At 41.1% G+C, this 20,428-nt stretch overlaps 1 protein-coding gene across 13 annotated transcripts in view; it reads left to right on the forward strand.

Moving 5' to 3' along the window:
• fat1a (FAT atypical cadherin 1a) overlaps positions 1 to 20,428 on the forward strand; it is an 81,179-nt gene that overhangs the window by 38,118 nt on the left and 22,633 nt on the right. For 11 of the 13 annotated variants that reach the window (XR_003272655.1, XR_003272657.1, XR_003272656.1 and 8 more), the window contains exons 5-13: positions 1,328 to 1,657; positions 2,523 to 2,739; positions 3,958 to 4,026; positions 4,606 to 4,745; positions 13,498 to 13,773; positions 13,971 to 14,181; positions 14,649 to 18,722; positions 19,316 to 19,512; positions 19,634 to 19,787. Coding sequence is in view for 10 of the 13 variants with exons in the window: in XM_026171459.1 (XP_026027244.1) it covers positions 1,328 to 1,657; positions 2,523 to 2,739; positions 3,958 to 4,026; positions 4,606 to 4,745; positions 13,498 to 13,773; positions 13,971 to 14,181; positions 14,649 to 18,722; positions 19,316 to 19,512; positions 19,634 to 19,787 (5,668 nt within the window). In the remaining 3 variants the exon portion in view is untranslated. The remainder of the gene's footprint in view (positions 1 to 1,327; positions 1,658 to 2,522; positions 2,740 to 3,957; positions 4,027 to 4,605; positions 4,746 to 13,497; positions 13,774 to 13,970; positions 14,182 to 14,648; positions 18,723 to 19,315; positions 19,513 to 19,633; positions 19,788 to 20,428) is intronic. The other 2 variants (XM_026171463.1, XM_026171464.1) reach the window with 1 other exon arrangement.

Here is a 20,428-nt window from a genome sequence, read left to right on the forward strand (position 1 = left end):
ACTGACTTTTATACTGAATGCTTCTGGGGTTTAATAAAACCTCCTGCCTTTAGTTGAGAGTATTTAGACTTAATGTTTATTAGCAGTTCAGAATCTTTGTGTGCATACTTGACACACAGCAGCAGAGTCGGTGCGGCGGGTGCTACCAGACTGAATAGGTGCAGCTAATTAAAAATAATTTTTATCTCACAAGCCAATCTTACCATGATTACAAGGACACATATGAATTTATTTTTTTTTTTTTTTTTAAGAAATCATGTTTATCTAAACCTAGTAACTCCACACAATAATTTCAAAAATGTTTCTCTGAAGTAATTTACGACCGGAGTGTTGGACTAACCCATCTCCAGCAATAGAAGAATGCCAAACAACTTGTTCCTGCTGGATAATTGGTTTCCTTTTTAGAATAGACTTTCTGACAGCGAATCACAGGGGGAATTGGTTTTAAAAGAATAGTTTGGTTTCTTTGAAATGTGGTTGTATGGGGGTATGTATTGGTAGTCAGCAGATGGTTGTCGCTACACCCACCCTAGTTTGGAGAAACAGACAGGAGTCCATGCACTCAGGCTGTACTGCTGTAGGCGAGGTTAGCAGAAACATATTTTAGCCACTTAGCCACAAATCAGTATGCATTTATCTTGTTTTTCACATTACTACTTTGCTGTCAACTGTCCTTTCCAGCTGGAAACTAAAGCGGCTGTAATCAGAGCCACCAGACTCAGCAGAACATGCGTATTTGTGATGCGCTGTGGTATGACTGAGGTATTTCAATACGCCACTTTGGGTCTAAAATAACCTTTTAAAGCACCGAAATCACAGAAAAACTCAAACATAACGGCTCAAGACAGGAGCAGACCAGCTACTGATTGTTTTGATTGTATTTGATCATAATAATATTTATTTTCTAGTGGTGAAAATTTGAAAATTATTTTTTAGGTCACTGCTGTTTGCTTCTCTAAACTGCAGGCTACTTTAGACGATTCACTGACTATAAGTACCTCATAAAAGTCCACCTCAAAGAAACCAAAGTATCCCTTTAGTTCTGCTTGCCAGTTCACTCACTAAAAAGGAAGTGGAAGAAAAGGATAATAAAGTGAAAAAGCATGCCTCTTTCTTTTTTCTTTGTTAATTATTTGGGGCTGCAGTATGATTGTTTTGTAACAGAGTGTCTTAATCTTTACAAATTCCCAGGATACTTACTGTTCTGTTATTGATGCTGATATAATTCACTGCCTTCAGTTTGGGCTGTTGTGACTTGAAGAGATAAGCTCTGTTGAGGGTGATTTAAAGTTCACCTCATCAAATTATACTTTTTCTTTCCTTTCAGGTAACCATCACCGACCACGGCGTTCCTCCAAAATCCACCACTGTTCGCATCATCGTGCAGGTCCTCGACGAGAATGACAACAGGCCGTTGTTCCTGGAGAAAATCTACAAGATCCAACTCCCTGAGCGGGAGAGGCCTGAGAATGAGAGAGCCATGAAGAGGTACCCGGTGTATCGGGTGATTGCGTCAGACCGTGATGACGGACCTAATGCTGAGATCTCATACAGCATCGAGGATGGAGATGAACATGGAAAATTCTTCATCGAGCCCAAGACGGGCCTGGTGTCGTCCAAGAAGTTCTCCTCTGCAGGAGAATACGACATACTTACAGTGAGTATCTATAATCGCAGGCTACCTCTCCGTCCTCAGCTTCAGAGTCTCTCAGCGAGCACTGCGCTTTTACAACAGATGCTTGTTTGTTGCTTTATTGTTGTGCTCTCCTCATCCCCTCAAGTTTTATTTGTCTCCACGGTTCTTTAGTTGTTGTTTTGCGTCTTTGTGTTTAAAGCTGCAGTGTAGTATCTGTAAGAGACACTGAATGCTAATTGGTGCACACACTGCTGGATTTAACTCTTCTTAAAGAAAAAATAATTTATATATGCAATTTTTGGGAGCTTGTTCCATACACTAGCAATAACAGTGAGAAGATATTCTTAGGATTTATGTTTTCTTTTCTTTTTTTTGCTGTGATTCAACAGCTGTGTTTGTAAAGATCCAAATTTTTCAGCCACTGATGTGACATCGAACTTTGGCTGTTGACAGTTTTATCAGTGTCAGAGCATTATGACAGTTGTTTTGTTGAAGAGTATCTTAAGATTTGGTTGAAAAAAAGTGTTATGTGTTTGAAAATGAACGCTGCCTGTCAATCTTCCGCCTGCAAGGTAAACAAAAAAAACCCAAAACAGGATCTTCATGAACACTGTTAGCTGTAAACATTTCATTTGGTAGTGATACTAATTTTCTAATATGCAGACTCAAGTCTCCAAAAGTTGCTCACTGTAGCTTTATAGTACAAAACACAGAATCACCAAAGAAGTCCAGACACAAGGCGTTGCTTATCCTGATGCAGACATCTCAGTGAACTTTGAAGGGTTTCAGGGAGATGAACTCCTCTGGAGCTACACAGAAAGTAATTTGGAGGAAAACCATCACATAACAGTTTGTAACACAGACTTCGATTGTCTGCTTCTCTTAGATTAAAGCTGTCGACAATGGACGACCTCAGAAATCCTCCACTTGTCGTCTGCACATTGAGTGGATTCCCAAACCACAACTGCCAGCCGACGCAGCTTCCCTGGCTTTTGAGGAGTCCCCCTTCACCTTTTCTGTCATGGAAAGCGATCCTGTGGCACACATGGTGGGCGTCGTGGCCACTGAATCCTCCGATGTTCCCGTGTGGTTTGAAATCACAGGTAGGGTCTCCTTTACATTCATATTTCATGTTGAGTGCATGCATGCTGTATAAATGCTCAATTACTGCTTTATAGATAGAGAAACACTTTAGTACTAACACAGTGTATGTGTGTAGTGTGGCTGAGCGGATGATTAGAAACAGTAACTTTAAATAGAGATATTTTATAGTGCATTAAGGCTTTAAGTTGTTTCTTATATAAGATTGCATTTGATAACTCATTTGAGCAGCCGGCATTAATCCTTTCGTAGCGATGTTAGCTGTCTTACACACCCAAAATGCAAATAAATAAACTTTTTAAAAATCTTTCTCTATATTTTTCTCCATATTAAAGACACTTTTCCATTAAATGTACACCATATAAAGATGCAAACATCAGGTACATTATGACAGAGAATTCCGGTGTAAATGGTCAGTCATAATAGCGAATAATGCCCGATGTCCTCTTTGATTGCTACTTTGTCTTAGCAACGTAGCAGTGACTGACATTTTGGCTTTCAGCACAAGTTCTGTCTGCCCACTTTTTAACATATGGAAAATGATGTTAGTAGGCATGCAGAAATGAGCAAAACAAGCACATAAACCCCCCCATTTGGACTGTAAATAATCTCAAACAAACAAGCAAAAAGAAAGGTGAATACAAATGTTTCAGCTGAAGATTAGAGATCTTATGTAAGCTCCGTGGCAGCTGTGGTTTCTTAATCAGCCTAAATATGCCTAAAAGGTGTTAGAGCCTGTATTTCTTTAAAGCAGTTTACTCGCCAGTGTGAAAACTTGAGGCCATTTTTCTCCGTTTTATTGCTCGTGCAGTTACAGCTCCCTGTCTTTTGTAAAGCTGTTGGTTGAAATAACCGAATTGCATCATGAATCAGTCGGCCATAATCGATAAATATTGATACTCCTCCTAGCTTCTTTTGTGTGAGGCGGCTGACATGTAGTATATTTCCTTACAGTTTTAATTAGCAGCTGTGTTTTGAAGTGTTAAAACATGATTCATCTTTGTTTGCTTTTGTTTTTTGTATTGTAGGCACTGTGTGCATGAGAAGATTTAAAAAGGCTGTGTTTGGAAATGCCTGCCTCTTCTCCCTTCCTCCCAGCCTGTCTTTCCTCTAATCAATGTCTGACTGACACATCTCTTTTTCTTCTCTTCTTTCTCTGTGCTCTTTCACTGCTTTCCCTTTTTTCTCTGGAATGTTCTGTTTGGTTGGATATTTGCAAGACGGCATAGAGGATACTGAGATGTTTTACATCCTTCAGATGGCTTGTGACCACAACTGTACAGCAGAAGGTATCTGCTGAGATCTCCTAATAGGCTGTGCTATATTAAGAGATCATCCTGCATTGTCTGTTGGTGCTGCCCGTTGGCTGTGGTTGACTTGTGTTGTGTTATGGGATTGATGTTGTGCCACATTTTTCCACTAAAACCTGTGACCTGATTAAAAGTCTCACAGGGGTTAGGAAACCCTCCTCCTCATTCTGTGTGTGAATTAGAGCTTCAATTTGTAGCAAGGTTCACCATTACAGTTCAGAAGTCTTTTTTATAAATGTCTGTCGTGTTGTTATCCAATCATCACTTTGCCTTTTTGTACCCATACTTTCAGCGTTTTGGTTAATTGCATGAAATGGCTATTATGTGGGGAATGTTTAGCTAGAACAGGAAATCTGCATCGATAGCTAATGACATCAGCGTAAGCGTATCTGTTCATTATCTTCGACTCCAGCAGAGCAGAAAATTGATGTTTATGTGTCCATCTCTGTGCCCCCATCTAGTGTTTATATAACCTTGCTACATGCACAGAACTAAGCAGTGATATGTCTCTAATCTTCAGTCTTTCCATGTTTGTGCAAAAAACATGTTCTTCCACAGGTGGTAATTATGACAGCCGCTTTGACGTGGGCAAGGCCAGCGGAACCTTGATTGTAGCGCGGCCCCTGGACGCAGAGCAGAAATCAAATTACAACCTGACAGTGGAAGCCACGGATGGGACACGAACTGTCAGCACCCAGGTAATTGAAACACTAATGAAGCGGTTGGAGGCTGATGAGGCAGTTGTCATGATTCTGTTTTCCTCATGGGAAATTGCACGAGTAAAGAGGAGGGTAATGAGTGAAGCGGGCGCTAAACTGTCTTGTTTGTTGGGATATGTTGATGTCCTCTCATTGCATTCAGCTGAGCAGGAAAAATGGCGTTTTGTATGTGTGAACCTCATTATATACCTAAATGACTTGAGACACAAAACCAATGAGACGATATGGGATGTGTTGTGGCGAAGCTGTGAGGTTTTTCCATTATATGGCGCTGCCTGTGTTTATGCATGAGGATTTTTTACTTTTTTGTTTATCAGATATGAAGACAGATGTTTCAACAACAGCAAGAACAAACATTTTAGTAAAGTGGGCTTTAGTCACTTAGCAAGAGTTGAATAAAGGGGATCGATACCCTTCTGGTAACTGCTTACTTAGGGTCTTATGTGGGAATATTATATTTGCTCAGTGAATTTTTAATTTTCTTTTGTTGGCAACTAGTAACTCTGTGACTCCCTTTAATACAGAGGTGAGTGTAGGTGAACTTTTAACCTTTTGCCCGAGCAGCCAGATGTTTTTGTTGCTTCTTTGCTGCTGAAAAGCTTCTGCTAACCATATCCTGGTTGTAAATTTGTATTTCCTGGGGGTTATCTTTTTGGGTTATATATATATATGTACATCCCAAAAAGACAAAAAAAAACTTGAGAAAGAAAGTTTTTGTAATCCACTTTAAAGTCGTCATAGGGGTAGGCGGCATTCCTCTTCTTCCTCTGTTCTCCCCCTTCACAGTTGCGCACTGAGCACCAGGAATCTTCCATTGTCTCATTCCTGATGCGGAGCTGCTGTGATGATGGTGCTGTCTAGCCAAAGTCTTTTTTTTTTGTCTTTATTTTTTTTCAAGTGTGCATTCTTGAGCCCGCTCAACTCCTCCCCTCTGCTGTGTCTCTCCCTGAACCTGTGGACCTTCTCTTTCTTTTTTCCGAGAGGAACAAATTGCCTCGGCCTTTTCTGAATGGAATGAATAACTAAATATGCAACAGATACAGTATGCTGCTCCCTGGCTGATACCAAAGCTGAGCTGCCATGATAAAAGCTTTTGAGCATGCAAGTTGTCTTTGTGCAGACGGTCATGCCTTGTCCATGAGATTTTGAACATTTTTACATGGTAGTTTGGGTCATGTGTGATGGCAGCATTCACGATGTTTTGTCCTTTGTCCTCAAAGGGGAGCATCAGAGGACTGTAGCTGGAAAAGAATCTATTTGTTGTCACTCTGTATGAATAAAGCCTTTCATCATCTGGCTACTGTGCTCCACTGAGCCTTGGATGAAGCGCTTCTTTCACTGGCATTTTGCAGCTCATCCACGGAAGCAGCACGTCCTTTAGTTTAGTGCAAAACCTTAAAAAACACTCACAAAGTTGCTGTTTTCTGCATCCGCCTGCAAAGCACTTTCTTAAAAGCCCTGGCAACAGACACTTATTTAAAAGCCTCTTAGTGATATTGTATGCAGTGACATTTTAAGTCAATTAATCACATTCAAAGGTTAACCTATTCAAAAGGTCTAATTCTCAGTGTAGCCTGATTTTCAGCAGGACCTTCTGTACTTGCAGCCCTTTTACAAGTGTAGGGGATGGATTCATTTATGCTTTATATAGAAAACCCCACAAAATCTCAGTTTTTGTATATAATTGTACGAATTCCAAGCATCTAGACTTTTGCTAATGCCATGACATTTTTTAAAAGCATATTGCATAAAAGTATATCAGAAAAATATTGTATTCATCAGCTTTTAGTGTTTTTAAGTCGTGCAGTAAAAACTGAACTCTTGGAATGGAAGTCCAGTATATAGTCTCATTTTAATGTGCCGTCCTTCACAAAATCTGAAAAATTTCATGTGCAGCTCGCAGAATATTGAGTGATGATGACTTTGAAGGATGCTCAGCTGTATGATTTATTCCATATTAGCCATGAGTTTCTTTATTTGAAACAGGTTAAAGGAGCATCACTTGTATATCACAACACACATTTTCTCATTGGCTGCAGGTTTTAAATGTGTTTATTTATGTAAATGCTATTGAAGCTGTGACTTATTTGCTCTCTTGCATATGAGTGTTGTGTATGATATTGTATACCCAGCTGGCCACTGTACGTCAGCTGTTTTCTGTTGAGGGATAGGATTTACAGAATTTGTGCGCTCCATAAACCACATTTGTAGGTGGGTCAGCTGCTTTAGATATGCTGACAGGCAAACGGTGACTGAAAGAGGTATACAGACTGTCTGTAAAGAATATTGTTACCAGAGTTTGGCTGTATACTAAAAATAGTTGGATCCATATATGTTTCCAGACTGATGCTTTTTAAAAAAAATGTGTATAGAGACATATTAAGTTACAGTGATATTATGAATATGAGAGTAAAGTGGAGACTCTCTTTTTTAATTTGAGAGATTGAACAAAAGTACTGCATTAACTGCATTAACTGCCATTTTTTGCACAGTTTATCAGGGATTTGTGTTTTTAGAAATGTAATTTCAAAGATGTGGGCTACTCGATTATGTAGGGTCAGAATTTGACCCTATGAATTTGGAAGCTGTTGCAGTAAAACATCAACATGTGGTTAAAGGAGCACTGCTTGAGCTGCAGAATCCAAACAAATTTATCTTAGAGAGAGCAGAAACATTACAAATTGCTAAATCATCAGAATACGGTGGTAGAGTGGAGTTGGCTAAATCAAAAGATCCTGGACATTCATAAAGACAACAGTGGTGGATGATCGTAGGATACTTTTGCATGATAAAGAAAAATTCATTCACACTTCCACCAACAGCAGAACACACTCCATATGGTAGCTATGTTTTTATTTGAGTCCACGATAACGAGGTAGTGTAAGCTTAAGAATAGGCAGCAGCTGTACTTTCTGCCCATTCATTTATTTTTTCAAATGCAGCAAAGTGGTTTAATGGTTTAACCTGATCTCAATCTCATCAAACCAGATTTACTTGCTGAAAACTAAACTAAAGGCAGGAATAGCAAAGAACAAACAATTCATTTGATATCTTAAAAAGCAGGGAAAATATCGAAAATTGAACCAACAGTCCAAAAATATAGATCACAGTGAAAACGAGCAATTATTTTTACTGAATGTTTCTCACACAAAAAGAAGAACAAAAAAACCCCCAAATCATTATAAACAAGACTTGTGTTTGTCTCCGTGTTTTTTTTTTTTTATATTATTGCTATTAAAAAGAACCGCAGGTCCTTGGGATAGGATCAAGTTTTGACATGAGTTAATGAATGAATGCCGGTTGACTGTCCCGTATTATTGGGAATGTTGTAAAGGCCCTGAAGATTTGGAACACTGTGTGATCTGAGTGTTTTGGCTACCACCTTGTTTTGTCATGGCATTCACGCCATTTGCTCTGGCGTCAGGGGATAGTTCTCTTTCACTGTCAGCTCTACTCTTACTGGGAAGTGAATGGTTTTTGTAGCTGTTTTATATAATCGTGTTCGATTTTTAAAATAATGTGTCAGGCTACAGTGAAATGTATTAATTTACGCCTGAAGGCAGGTTTGCTTGCTTTTGATGGCCTAGTAATGTAAATCCCCCGGCTAATCATCCCGATTGTACAATGTTGGGATTAAACAGTAATGAATTTGCTCACCTCTGTGCTCGCAACAGTAAAATCAGTCCAAGAAGACAGGATTTCAGCAGGAAAACGTGCAAATGAGTTGTTAATTGTTGAGTATGACTTTGTTTTCTTTGGGGATAATATGTTGCTTATTTCCAAAACAACTCCCACAGAATTTCACTGCAAATTAGATCTGCTCACACACACACACACACACACAGCACCTTATGAAACCTCAAAAGTCGGACTTACCGGTATATATTCCTCAAATCAAAGTCATGTGGAAGCTGTGCTGCCAGACGTGCTGGCCTATTTTCTTTCTCCTAGGAATGTTTTTTTCCTTTTCTTTTTGTTCTCCATCTTTTTCTAGCCCCCTTTTGTCTTTCTTTCTGTTTTTTTCAGGGGTTTTTTTCCAGAAATCTTTATCTTTCTTGGCTATGCCTTCAGAGATGATGATAATTCTGTTTGGGTAGAATAAAGTGCAAACAGGAGTGCTGGACCTGTGTGGATAGTGGCCTCTGTTAATCCTGTTTTGGGAACATGTTTGAGTACTCGGTGCCAGCGGCCCCCCTTTGCCCAGAACCTGCCACCTGGCAGGGGGGCTTCCTCTCCTACGCATGGCACAGGAGGACAATGAGCACAATGAAAAGCCCCCCCGTGTCCTGTTCTGAATACCTCACAAAAAAGGTGTTTTGTAATTCAGGAGGCACTGTTTTAAATACGCTTTTGTTCTTGTACATCTTTTTTTTTTTCAAATTAAAATGACATGATGAAAATTGAAAATGATTTTTAATCCAGCCCACTGGGGACTCCAGTGGTAATATCAGTATGAGGGCCTCTGGTTTGTGGGAGGTCTTTGGAAAACAGTGGGCCAGTCTGTCGTTCTTTCCGTATGACCGTTGTAGATCTATGAAGGCGTCGCTGAAGTATCAGCTGATGTAGACGAGGGGTGCCGCATTCCAGCTCGGGCACCTCATAGCCAGGAGCTGCGCCAACAAGGCAGCCTCGGCATGCAGCCCAGTCCCCCCACCCCGTCTCCAGCTATATGGCATCCTCCTTTGGCCGTGCAGAAGTACCTCAAGCTGTTCTGCTCACAATCTGTTCCTGGTCTCCTGTTTCTTCTGTTATCTCAGTCCACATTACAAAGACTCTCTTTATGTCTCACTCGACTGTTGAGTTTATTTACTCATGCTTTTTTTTCTCATAGATTTTTTTTTACCTTATTAAGTATCAAAGCTCATTATTGTATCACTTTTTTCACTCATTTTTTTTCAGTCACATCTTTTATTTGTATTTTTCCCCCCTTCCGCAACCTGGTTTCTAAATTTGACCATTTCCCTTAGCCGCCTTTAGATTTTCACTGTCACTTATCTTCTTTACCATCATCTTACTTAGAGCAGGGCGATATGGCCAAAAATATTTATCACGATATATATTTGAAAATTTGCGATAACGATATAACCGACGATATAATTGATGCGAGACAAAAGACACATCTACAACATCACTAGCGCAAAAAGACAACCTTCCATTTATTTTCACTTAAACAAGAAGCTGGTTTTTATGTACATTAAAAGCTTTATAAAAATGTAACAGTGCAAATGCAAATTCCTTGCTGAAAGTTTAACCAAAAGGCATTTCCAGTAGAAATGTGCTGACATATCCTGAGCATAACCATGTATAATATCCACTGAAGTTAAAAAGAGGTGCTTTGCAACATTAAACTGCAGTGTGCAGTACGCATTTTTCGGACCATAAGGTGCACGGGATTATAAGGCACATTAAGCGAAACAAAGCAGTCAGATAAATCAAACTTTATTAAACTCATTCTTCTTGCTTCCTCCACTTCTGTACCATTGATTCATTAATGTTGAATTCTCTGGCAGCTGCTCTATTCCCATGTTGTTGCAGTATATTAATGACTAACCTCGTATTGTGGATGGATTATCTCAGTTGTTCTCCTGACTGAAGTTTGGTCCGTTTACAGCATCCTGCCATGCGATTGCATTTGTCTCTAACCATGAAGAACCTTCACGTTAACTTTTATAAGTGGAAAAGTGTTAGTGTTCGTCCTCCAGCTTCACTGTTTATGTTATGCTAACATAGCTGTGTCGCTAGCGATCACGTAGCACATCATTATATACCAGCTAGCCCAACTTCAGTAACCCTACAAACGTCACTGCTGTTTAGTTTCCTGTCTTCATTTATGTTGGAAGTGATAGCAGAGCTGTACGTTTGATTTTTTTCAGAAATCTCTCAGTCAGAACATGCAATATCATGCTTAGGTAACTAGCGAAACTAGCGAGCTAACTTCCGCTAGCTTCCTGCTAACTTCTAACTCCGTTAAATGTAATAACTTTTGTTTTCATGGATGCCTGGAAGTTAAACTTTATAGTTACACCTGGTAAAGCAGCAATGCTGATCGTTTTATTAAAGATGAAAGAATTTAGACAGTTTTTAACTCTAAGTGATGCTGCAGTGTTGTTTGACCGGAAGAATACGGAGTTTAGGACCCAGATTACTCCCAGATTTAAGAGCATCTTAGTCCGACAAATATGACAATAACAACGGCCGCTTGCATGTTCTGCAAAAAAATGTGCTTTGTTGTGTATCTGACCGACAAACACCAAACCAGTTCCACATCACGGAAGTTGCACCATTTTTACAAACCAATTCTGGTTCATCTGTTTCACTCAACAATCGGCCATGTGCGTATGAAAACAAAGGCACCGCGCATGCGCGTTTTACTCCCATTCTATCGCGAAATTTCATTTTCCTATCGTTGCCTAACATTATACCGGTATTACCGCGAACGGTATAATATGGCCCAGCCCTAATCTTACTGTCACAGCACTTTTTCCTCTTTAGTATCTCCATCTATCACGCCTGTGTCTCAGTCCCAATCGTGTTCCTTCTCAGCTTTCCCAGGGGAAGCCATATACAAAGACTACAGAGTTCCCTTGTACACCAGCGTTTCTGCTGCGGTCAGGCTGTATCGTGCTACGTTTGTGATGTTTGGGGGCAAAGTCCCTTTGAAGTGCTGTGGCGCTTTCTTGCAAAGGGAGAAGGAGAGGGAAGTTTGTGCGCATATAGGGGTGTGAGGTGGGTGTGAATAGCTTTTTGTGGGCATTTTAAATGGTATAGATTTGTACACTGTGTATAGATGCAGATACCACTGACCAGATTCCATCCTTTCTCCTTCTCGACGGCGCTATCAGTTCTCGCCACCTTACTCACTCTTCACAAGGCGTGTTATCTGACGCTGGCCAGATTGAGACACATTGGGCAGCCTCTTTGTGTGCATGTACGTGTGGAAGTGTGCAACTTAGGAGCCTCTCCTGGTGTGTGTGCGTGAGTACGTGCAAGCGTTTGCGTCAGAGTATGTAAAAGGTGGATTAGAAGGCATCTGCAATCTTATTCTATATGATGTCTGTGTTTACATGAGAACACATGTTTACAGTGAGATAGTTTGTCATGTTGCTGAGCATGCAACATGCACCACAGGCCTAGATTGATACGTTTTTTTTTTAGATTTGATGTCGCATTAAAAATGATTTTTATTTATTTTTTACCTTCGTTTTTATTAACAGTGTGATATGGATTGCCTATGACACATGACTTGTGGCAAGATTACTGCACTAACAAACAGCAAGCAGCCCAATGCTCCCCCTGCAAGATGACATCTGTGAGCCTCAGCAGCATTGCCAGCATCACAGCACAGAGCAGATTGTAAATGTTATCAGTCCTGTCAGGTTGAGTCTATATTTGTCTCTGATATAGGCTCACAGTGCTTAGCAAACAGTATTATGACAACAGACAACAGCGGGCAGTTGTTTTGACCAGAGATCTGACAAACCCCAGTCAGTTGTGAGCCGTTACCTGGTCAGAGCTTTTGTGATTTAAGCCCCCTTCAGTCTTCCTGCACCAAACAGGTCAGCATCGACTGCTTTCCTTACGGGACATCACCCCCTGGTGTCTGGTATGCAGGTGTCTAATCTGGGCTGATCCCTTTGTTCACCATGTTTGGCAACGGTAGAAGTCCCTCGCTGGTCTGGGAAACAGAGATCGCATTCCAGCAGCTCTCCATAATCCTCTGTCGGAAGTCCAGTAGACGAGTGGCTGGTGTTGATAAAACACGCTCCCAGTGGAATTTTACAGTTTGGGATGTTAGATTCTTTGTTGTTTGTGCGTGTGTTGGGGGAAAAGCACAGTAAACTACACTTTGCACATTATCCAAAGAAAGAAGCGTGCATGTGCAAAAATTAGTTTCATAAAGCGTAGCCTTTGAAAATATTAGGAGGGGTAGCAATATTAGCACAAAAGTAACACTCAGCATATCCTCAAAGTTATATTTGTTTCAGACTTTCTAATACGGAAGCATAGTGGGATCACTGGACTTACTTCAGCACTCCCCGATCATTTGATTTCTCACACATGCACTCTCTCTTTCATGAACTGCTCATGTGTGTAGCTCAGAATTCATTTAGATTCATTGCGGTTATTCAGCATTGATTGACTGTTAGCAGTATCAAGTGGCCATTCAGATAAACTATTGCTTTTGCCATCGCATGGATCGATCGAGTCTGTGTCAACACACTACTGCTTATTTTTGCAGAGATCAGGAAAGTGATTTGAAAATAATATAGTGTATATGTGTGAATGTGTGCAGACCAAAGTGAGAGAAATGGTTAAAATAAAGATAAAAGTGTTACTTGCATATCTTTGGACCATAGTACTGAGCAGTGTTGAAGCATGCACCAGAGCTGTGATATCTAATCATTTACCAGAAGCTTTATTGTTTGGAAATCATTATTTGGTTCTAGACAATCAAATACATTTACAAGCACACAATCGTTTCACCACTGATCAGTTGGTTATTGAAATATAATTTTGAATATGTAAACTTATCCCTGACCCTTGTCATTTGGTTGCTTTAGAAATATCCTCTTGGTGCTTTTTATTGAGTAATGGCTCACAGCACTTTTTGACAAAACCTAAAAAGCCTTACATAACAGCCACTAAAATATTTTTGCATGTATCCTTTGTGATATGAATTAAGTCAAGTGTATAAATGTAACTTTGCATGCAATTTATTTTTCTCCTGTAGGTGCTTATCCGTGTCATTGACACCAACAACCACCGGCCGGAGTTTTCTGAGAATGTTTATGTCGTGAATGTCCCTGAAGACAAACCAGCGGGGAGTGAGGTCCTGCAGATCAGTGCTGTGGACAGGGACGAGAAGAACAAACTGACCTTTACTCTCCTGAGCAGCACTGATCCGTTCAGCCTGAGGAAGTTCCGACTAGACCCAGGAACCGGCACCCTGTATACCACTGAGCGACTGGATCATGAGACCATGCATCGTCACATCCTGACTGTCATGGTATGAATTGGTAGAAACAGACTGAACTTTGTTGAATTCCGAGAAGTTCTAGCATATTGTTTAACAGAGTTCATGTTCAAATTGATTTCACTGTTTTAAAGTTAAACATTCAAGAAATTAGTGTAAGGTTGAACACTAATCGCTGCTCTTTCTCCTCCCCCTGTGTGTCCTCTTTCATAAAAAAATGACCTTTATAGGTTCGAGATCAGGACATTCCTGTTAAGAGGAACCTTGTGCGCGTTATTGTCAATGTGGACGACACCAATGACAATGCACCCTGGTTCATAGGCACACCATACTCCGGTCGAGTGTTTGAATCTGCTGCCGTAGGCACGGCGGTGCTCCAGGTTACAGCTCTTGACAAAGACAAGGGCTCTAATGCAGAGGTTGTCTACCACATTGAATCAGGTGAATGCACGCTAAGTTACAATGCTACTCTTTTTAACCCCCATTTTTTTCCCCTCATAGCAAAAATCTTTCATTGCAAAACATTGCAAATGAAATCATCTCATAAAAATGTATGAGTCATCAGTACAGCTGCCCTCTGGATATGAATGAAATACTCTGAGAATATTGAATATTTTGTTTAGGGGATCTTCAAATATGTGGGAGATGGGCACATCCCACTGAGAATCTCTCCTATAATAATCTGTTATGTGAAAACAAGAGACATGCTTCAGTTAGACTTTGCGTTTGTATATGTGCATATTTGAAGTAGCTGAGATGGGAATATGATGCATTGTTGCTCCTTCTGTTTTCAGCCAGTTTTATGACTTAGATTGATAAACTGCTAGTACAATCCAGTGCTCATTAAACACATCTTTCCAGTACAACATACAGAAAAATCTATTCTTCTTTTGTCTTTTCTCTCACAGGAAATGTTGCCAACTCATTTGCTATTGACCCTGTCCTCGGGACAATTACAGTAGCCAAAGAGCTTGATCGCAACAGCAAGACAACATTTGAACTCACTGTTAAGGCATCAGATAACGGAGTACCTCCGCTGTCAAATACAACCACCGTACACGTTCTGGTAACGGTTTCTGACAATGCAGTCCCCAGATTTACCGGAGAGGCGTTTTCTGCAGAAGTGAGCGAATCAGCCCTTCCTGGAAGTTTCGTGACCTCGGTCACAGCCGTCAGCCAGTCGTCTGTTTTCTATCAAATAAAAGGGGGCAACATCAACAATGCGTTTGATATAAATCCAAACTCGGGAGTGGTTGTAACACAAAAATCTTTAGATTATGAAACCATCGCTGAATACAAGCTTATCATACAGGGCACCAACATGGCTGGACTTGCCAGCAACACAACACTTACGATTCATCTAAAGGATGAAAACGACAACGCTCCAGTCTTTGACCAGAGGGAATTTCAGGGTGTAATCAGCGAGTCGGCCCTCATCAATAGTGTTGTACTGACCCGTGAAAACACACCTTTTGTCATTCACGCCACTGATGCCGATTCTGACCAGAATGCTATGCTCATCTATCAAATTGTTGAACCATTTGCACATAACTATTTCGCCATTGACTCGAGCACTGGAGCCATCCGAATTACATCACCTTTGGATTACGAACAGAGGAGTGTTTTCCGCTTCACAGTCCAGGTCCATGATCTAGGAATGCCACGGCTGTTTGCAGAGACCACAGCCAATGTGACCATTGAAGTAATTGATGTTAATGATTGCGCACCAGTTTTAAGCCAAGAGCAGTATGAGGCAACTGTTGTAGTGCCAACATACAAAGGGGTAGAAGTCATTCAAGTCAGTGCTACAGATGCAGACTCTGGGCCTAACTCCAAACTTCTCTTCTCCATCTCTGAGGGAAATATTGGTGATAAATTTAAAATGGATCCCATCACTGGAATAATCTCCATTCAGAATGTCACACAGCTTCGGAGCAGATATGAGTTAAAGGTCAGGGTTTCTGATGGTAGATTTGCCAGTGTTGCTGTAGTGAAGATCAGTGTACAGGAAAACAAGGAGAGCAAGCTGAAGTTCACCCGGGAATCTTACAAAGCCTACATCCGAGAAAATTCCTCTGAGAAGAAGACTCTAGCGGTCATTGCTGCTGTTGGGAATCAGGTGAATGAGCCTTTGTTCTATAAAATATTAAACCCTGACAGCAGATTTGAAATCAGCCGCACATCTGGAGTCGTTTCAACCACCGGAATCCCATTTGATCGTGAAGTACAGGACACATTTGATGTAGTTGTTGAGGTCACAAGAGAAGACAAATCTGAAGATAAGGCTCATGTTTTAGTAACTGTGACTGTGGAGGACGAAAATGACAACACACCTATGTTCATGAACCTTCCCTATCACGCCCTGGTTCAGATGGATGCAGAGGAAGGCCAGGTCATTCGGCAGGTGACGGGAGTGGATAAAGACTTCGGCCCGAATGCAAACATCCAGTATCAGCTGAAGGAGCAGCATGATCACTTTCAAATTAGCCCATCTGGTGAAATCTCACTTAAAAAGAAATTTGAGAAAGAAGCCCTTAACACAAACTTTGTTATTGTTGTTATGGCAAAGGACAGTGGACAACCAGCTCTGTCAGCAGAAATAGAAGTGCCAGTAAGAGTTGTGAACAAAGCAATGCCTGTGTTTGAGAAACCGTTTTACAGCATTGAAGTCCCTGAGAACATTCAGTTGCGCTCCCCTGTGCTTCACGTACAGGCCAACGATTCTGAAGGCCCTCGTATTGTGTACACCATCTCTGAGGGAGATCCTTTCAAACAGTTCTCAATTGATTTCAACACAGGCGTCATTCATGTGATTCAGCCTTTGGACTTTGAGATGCATCCTGCCTATAAATTAAATGTAAGAGCCACAGACTCTCTAACTGGAGCACACTCCGAGGTCTTTGTTGATATCATTCTGGAAGATGTCAATGACAACGCTCCTGTGTTCCTGTCAAAGACCTACTATGCCAATATTTCGGAAGCCTCTGTTATCGGCACATCTGTTTTGCAAGTTGATGCCAAAGATTCCGATACTGGTAATAACCAAGAAGTATTTTTTCAGTTGGTTGAGGAACGGGGGAAGAGTTCTGATTATTTTACCATTGACCGCAACACAGGAATCATTTCTACAGCTCAAGTTCTCGATCATGAAGAGATCCAGCAACACAAGCTGAGAGTGCGTGTGGTTGATGGAGGAGTTCCAGCACTTTCTAGTGACATCATCGTGACAATAGATGTTACTGATCTGAACGACAACGCTCCAGTTTTTACCGAGCATACTTACAGAACTACCATCAGCGAACTGGCGCCACGTGGGCACTTTGTCAGTCAAGTCCAAGCATCTGATCCTGACAGCTCAGACACAAATAAGTTGGAGTTTTCGATAATATCTGGAAATGAAGATCAGAACTTTGCCATTAACAAACACACCGGTGACATCACCATTTCCAACCACCGCAGGCCACATATGCAACCTCTTTACAATCTTAATGTATCGGTGTCGGATGGTGTATTCAGAAGCTCAGCCCTAGTCACCGTAAAAGTTATTGGTGCCAACTTCCACAGCCCCACCTTTTCTCAGGTGGACTATTTGGCAGAGCTTGTTGAGAATTCCCCTGTTGGTACCTTGGTAGCAGAGGCAAAGGCAACCGATGACGATGAAGGCATTTATGGGCAAATAACATATCAGATTATCAATGACTTTGCAAAGGACAAGTTTTCTATTAATGAAAATGGAGAGATTTTCACTTTGGAGAGCCTCGATCGTGAAAATACAGAAGAGAAGGTTATTCCTATTTCTCTCATGGCTAGAGATGGTGGTGCAAAAGTAGGCTTCAGTGTTGTCAATGTAATTCTTACTGATGCCAATGATAATGCCCCACAATTCAGGGCAGGTGAGTACAAAGCCACCATTGCATCAGACGTCCCAAGAGGAACCTCTGTGGTTAAAGTTGCTGCTTCAGACACGGATGAAGGAAGCAATGCTGACATCGAATATTCAATTGAGGCAGATGCTGAAAATGTTGAGGAAAACTTTGAAATCCACCCAACCTCTGGGATCATTGTAACCAAAGAAAGCCTCATTGGCCTTGAAAATGATATGTATGCGTTTTTTGTGAGGGCAAAGGATACCGGAAACCCACCCAAATATTCTGTTGTACAGGTTTACATCAAGATTGTTGCACCAGAGACGCCAATTCCCAAATTTGCCGAACCACATTATCGTTACACAATATCTGAAGACCTTCCTATTGGCACAGAGATAGATGTGATTCAGGCTGTGAGTGAGCAACCAGTTCTTTACAGCCTAGTAAAGGGCAACAATCCTGAGAGCAATGAAGGTGAAATGTTTGTTGTAGATCGAGATAGTGGAGCGCTGAAGCTTCAGAAGAACCTCGATCATGAGACAACCAAATGGTACCAGCTCACTCTGGTTGCCCAAACCAACTATGAAAATTATGAGATAGTTACATCTGTAAATGTAAACATCCAGGTGAAGGATGTGAATGATAACACACCAGTCTTTGAGGCAAACCCTTATGAGGCTGTCGTTGTGGAAAACCTTCCAAGTGGGACCCAGGTTATCCAGGTCAAAGCCATCGACCAAGACTCTGGAACCAATGGCCGGATCATTTACAGCCTTGACCCCAAACAGAACTCGCCCGAGATCCCTGAGCTGTTTGCAGTCAATAGTGAGACTGGATGGGTGACCACCTTAAAAGAGCTTGACCGTGAAAAGACTGACAAATACAAAATTTCCATCTTAGCAACGGACCAAGGGGAGAAAGTCCAACTAATTACTGGAACCACAGTGGAGGTAACAGTTGGTGATGTGAATGACAACCCACCCCGCTTCACTGCGGAGATCTACAAAGGCACAGTCAGCGAAGACGACCCTCCTCCGAGTGGAGTGATCGCTATCCTCAGCACCACAGATGATGATTCTGAAGACATTAATAAACAAGTCGACTTCTTCATCACAGGTGGGCATTTATTATTTTGTGAAACTGATAATTAGTAAGCCAGGAGTTTACTCTCTACTCTTTTGTGTAGCAGTTTTTCATAAACAGAGCTTAGGGGGGGATTATGGATTCACGCCACTTAATATCATGATAATATCTCATCTTTGAGACATTACACAGTCCCGTTATCTGTTAGGAGTTATTGCTAATCTGCTCAAGCTCTAAACAAATATTTAGGTCATTATACTACAGAAATGTATAATTATCTGAATAGTGCTTTGAAATAGACTGGGCAAAAGTACTTCCTGTGGTGCTAATTAGAAACTGTGAATATGTATGTGAAGTCAAGAGGAATCAGAAACCAGCATGATAATTAGCCAATGTATATTTTCCTCTCCTTAGTTTGCAGATTGCTTGCCTACCAATAATAATATTTGGTGTAAAAATTGGAAATTATTCTGTGAAAGAGCAGAGAATATTCCGATTATGATTGCAGGAATAATTAACTGAGGATAAATCACGTAGCCATGTTTCTTTTTAACAAGTTAGGTTGCTTTCTGCTTCTTGGTTGCTGTTCATGCTAAAGTGGAATATTTGTCTTTAACCCCAAATAGGAGGAGACCCACTAGGCCAATTTGCCATTGAACATATTCAGAATGAATGGAAGGTCTCTGTCAGGAAGCCCCTGGACCGTGAAGAAAAGGACAATTACCTCCTTAACATTACTGCCAGTGATGGCATCTTCACTGCCAAAGCTGTTGTAGAGGTCAAGGTGCTGGATGCCAATGACAACAGCCCAGTATGCGAAAAGGTAAAGTCCTCTTTGCTCTGGTTCTGCTCTTAATTTCAGTTTGCTGTCTTGTGAGTTTTCTTGGTTTTCACTTTGATTTCTTCCCCTCTTCCGTTTTCCTCCTCCTGTACCTGCCTTCCAGTCTGTGTACAGTGAAAGCGTCCCAGAGGACTCCCCTGCAGGCAGGCTTATTTTGCAGGTTTCTGCCACAGACGCTGACATCCGCTCAAACGCCCAAATCTCTTATGAGCTCCAGGGAGTTGGATCGGAATTGTTCATCATTGACTTTGTCACAGGTGTGTATCTGTGGGGTAAAAGACATTTGCTTAACTACTGCTCTGTGGAAAAAAAGAGAGCGTTGATCGTGCGGTGTTCTAAACTCGGTGGAAAAGCATGTGCTCTGTTTATATTTTATGTGAGTAATTTGTCTCTTCTTTCTTTATGAGTCCATCTGTGTCCGCAGTCATTGAGTTAGATTGCTTTCCAGCTGTGTTGAATGCATTTATGATTATTATGGGAACAGTATGCAGGACACTCATGCTAAAGCCACTCATGAAACACGCTTAGCCCTCTGCTTGGAACAACACGATCTGAAAGACAGCTCAGCGTGACAGCAGTTTTATGTTTTACATGAGAGTTGTCGGGGAAAAAAGTTATTGTTTGTGTGTCTGCGTGTGCGAGTTTCAGTGGATGCAAATTACTGTATTGTCAGCATTGGAAGAAGCAAGATGGTTTTCTTGTGCCCTGTTGTTATTTACTTATTCAAGAGCCAAGAACATTTCCCTGCAGGGCAACTGATAGACCCACAGTGGCACTAAAGTACACAGTTGCAATACTTAAGATTGAATTTATGGCCACTATACTTCTTTCCTGCAAATAATTTCTTCTGGGAGACCCTCTAAATCAGAGATTCACTCTGACTGCTGTGTTGAAAAAA

This window comes from Astatotilapia calliptera, chromosome 6 (genome assembly GCF_900246225.1).
Source record: "Astatotilapia calliptera chromosome 6, fAstCal1.2, whole genome shotgun sequence".
Lineage (NCBI taxonomy): Eukaryota > Metazoa > Chordata > Actinopteri > Cichliformes > Cichlidae > Astatotilapia > Astatotilapia calliptera.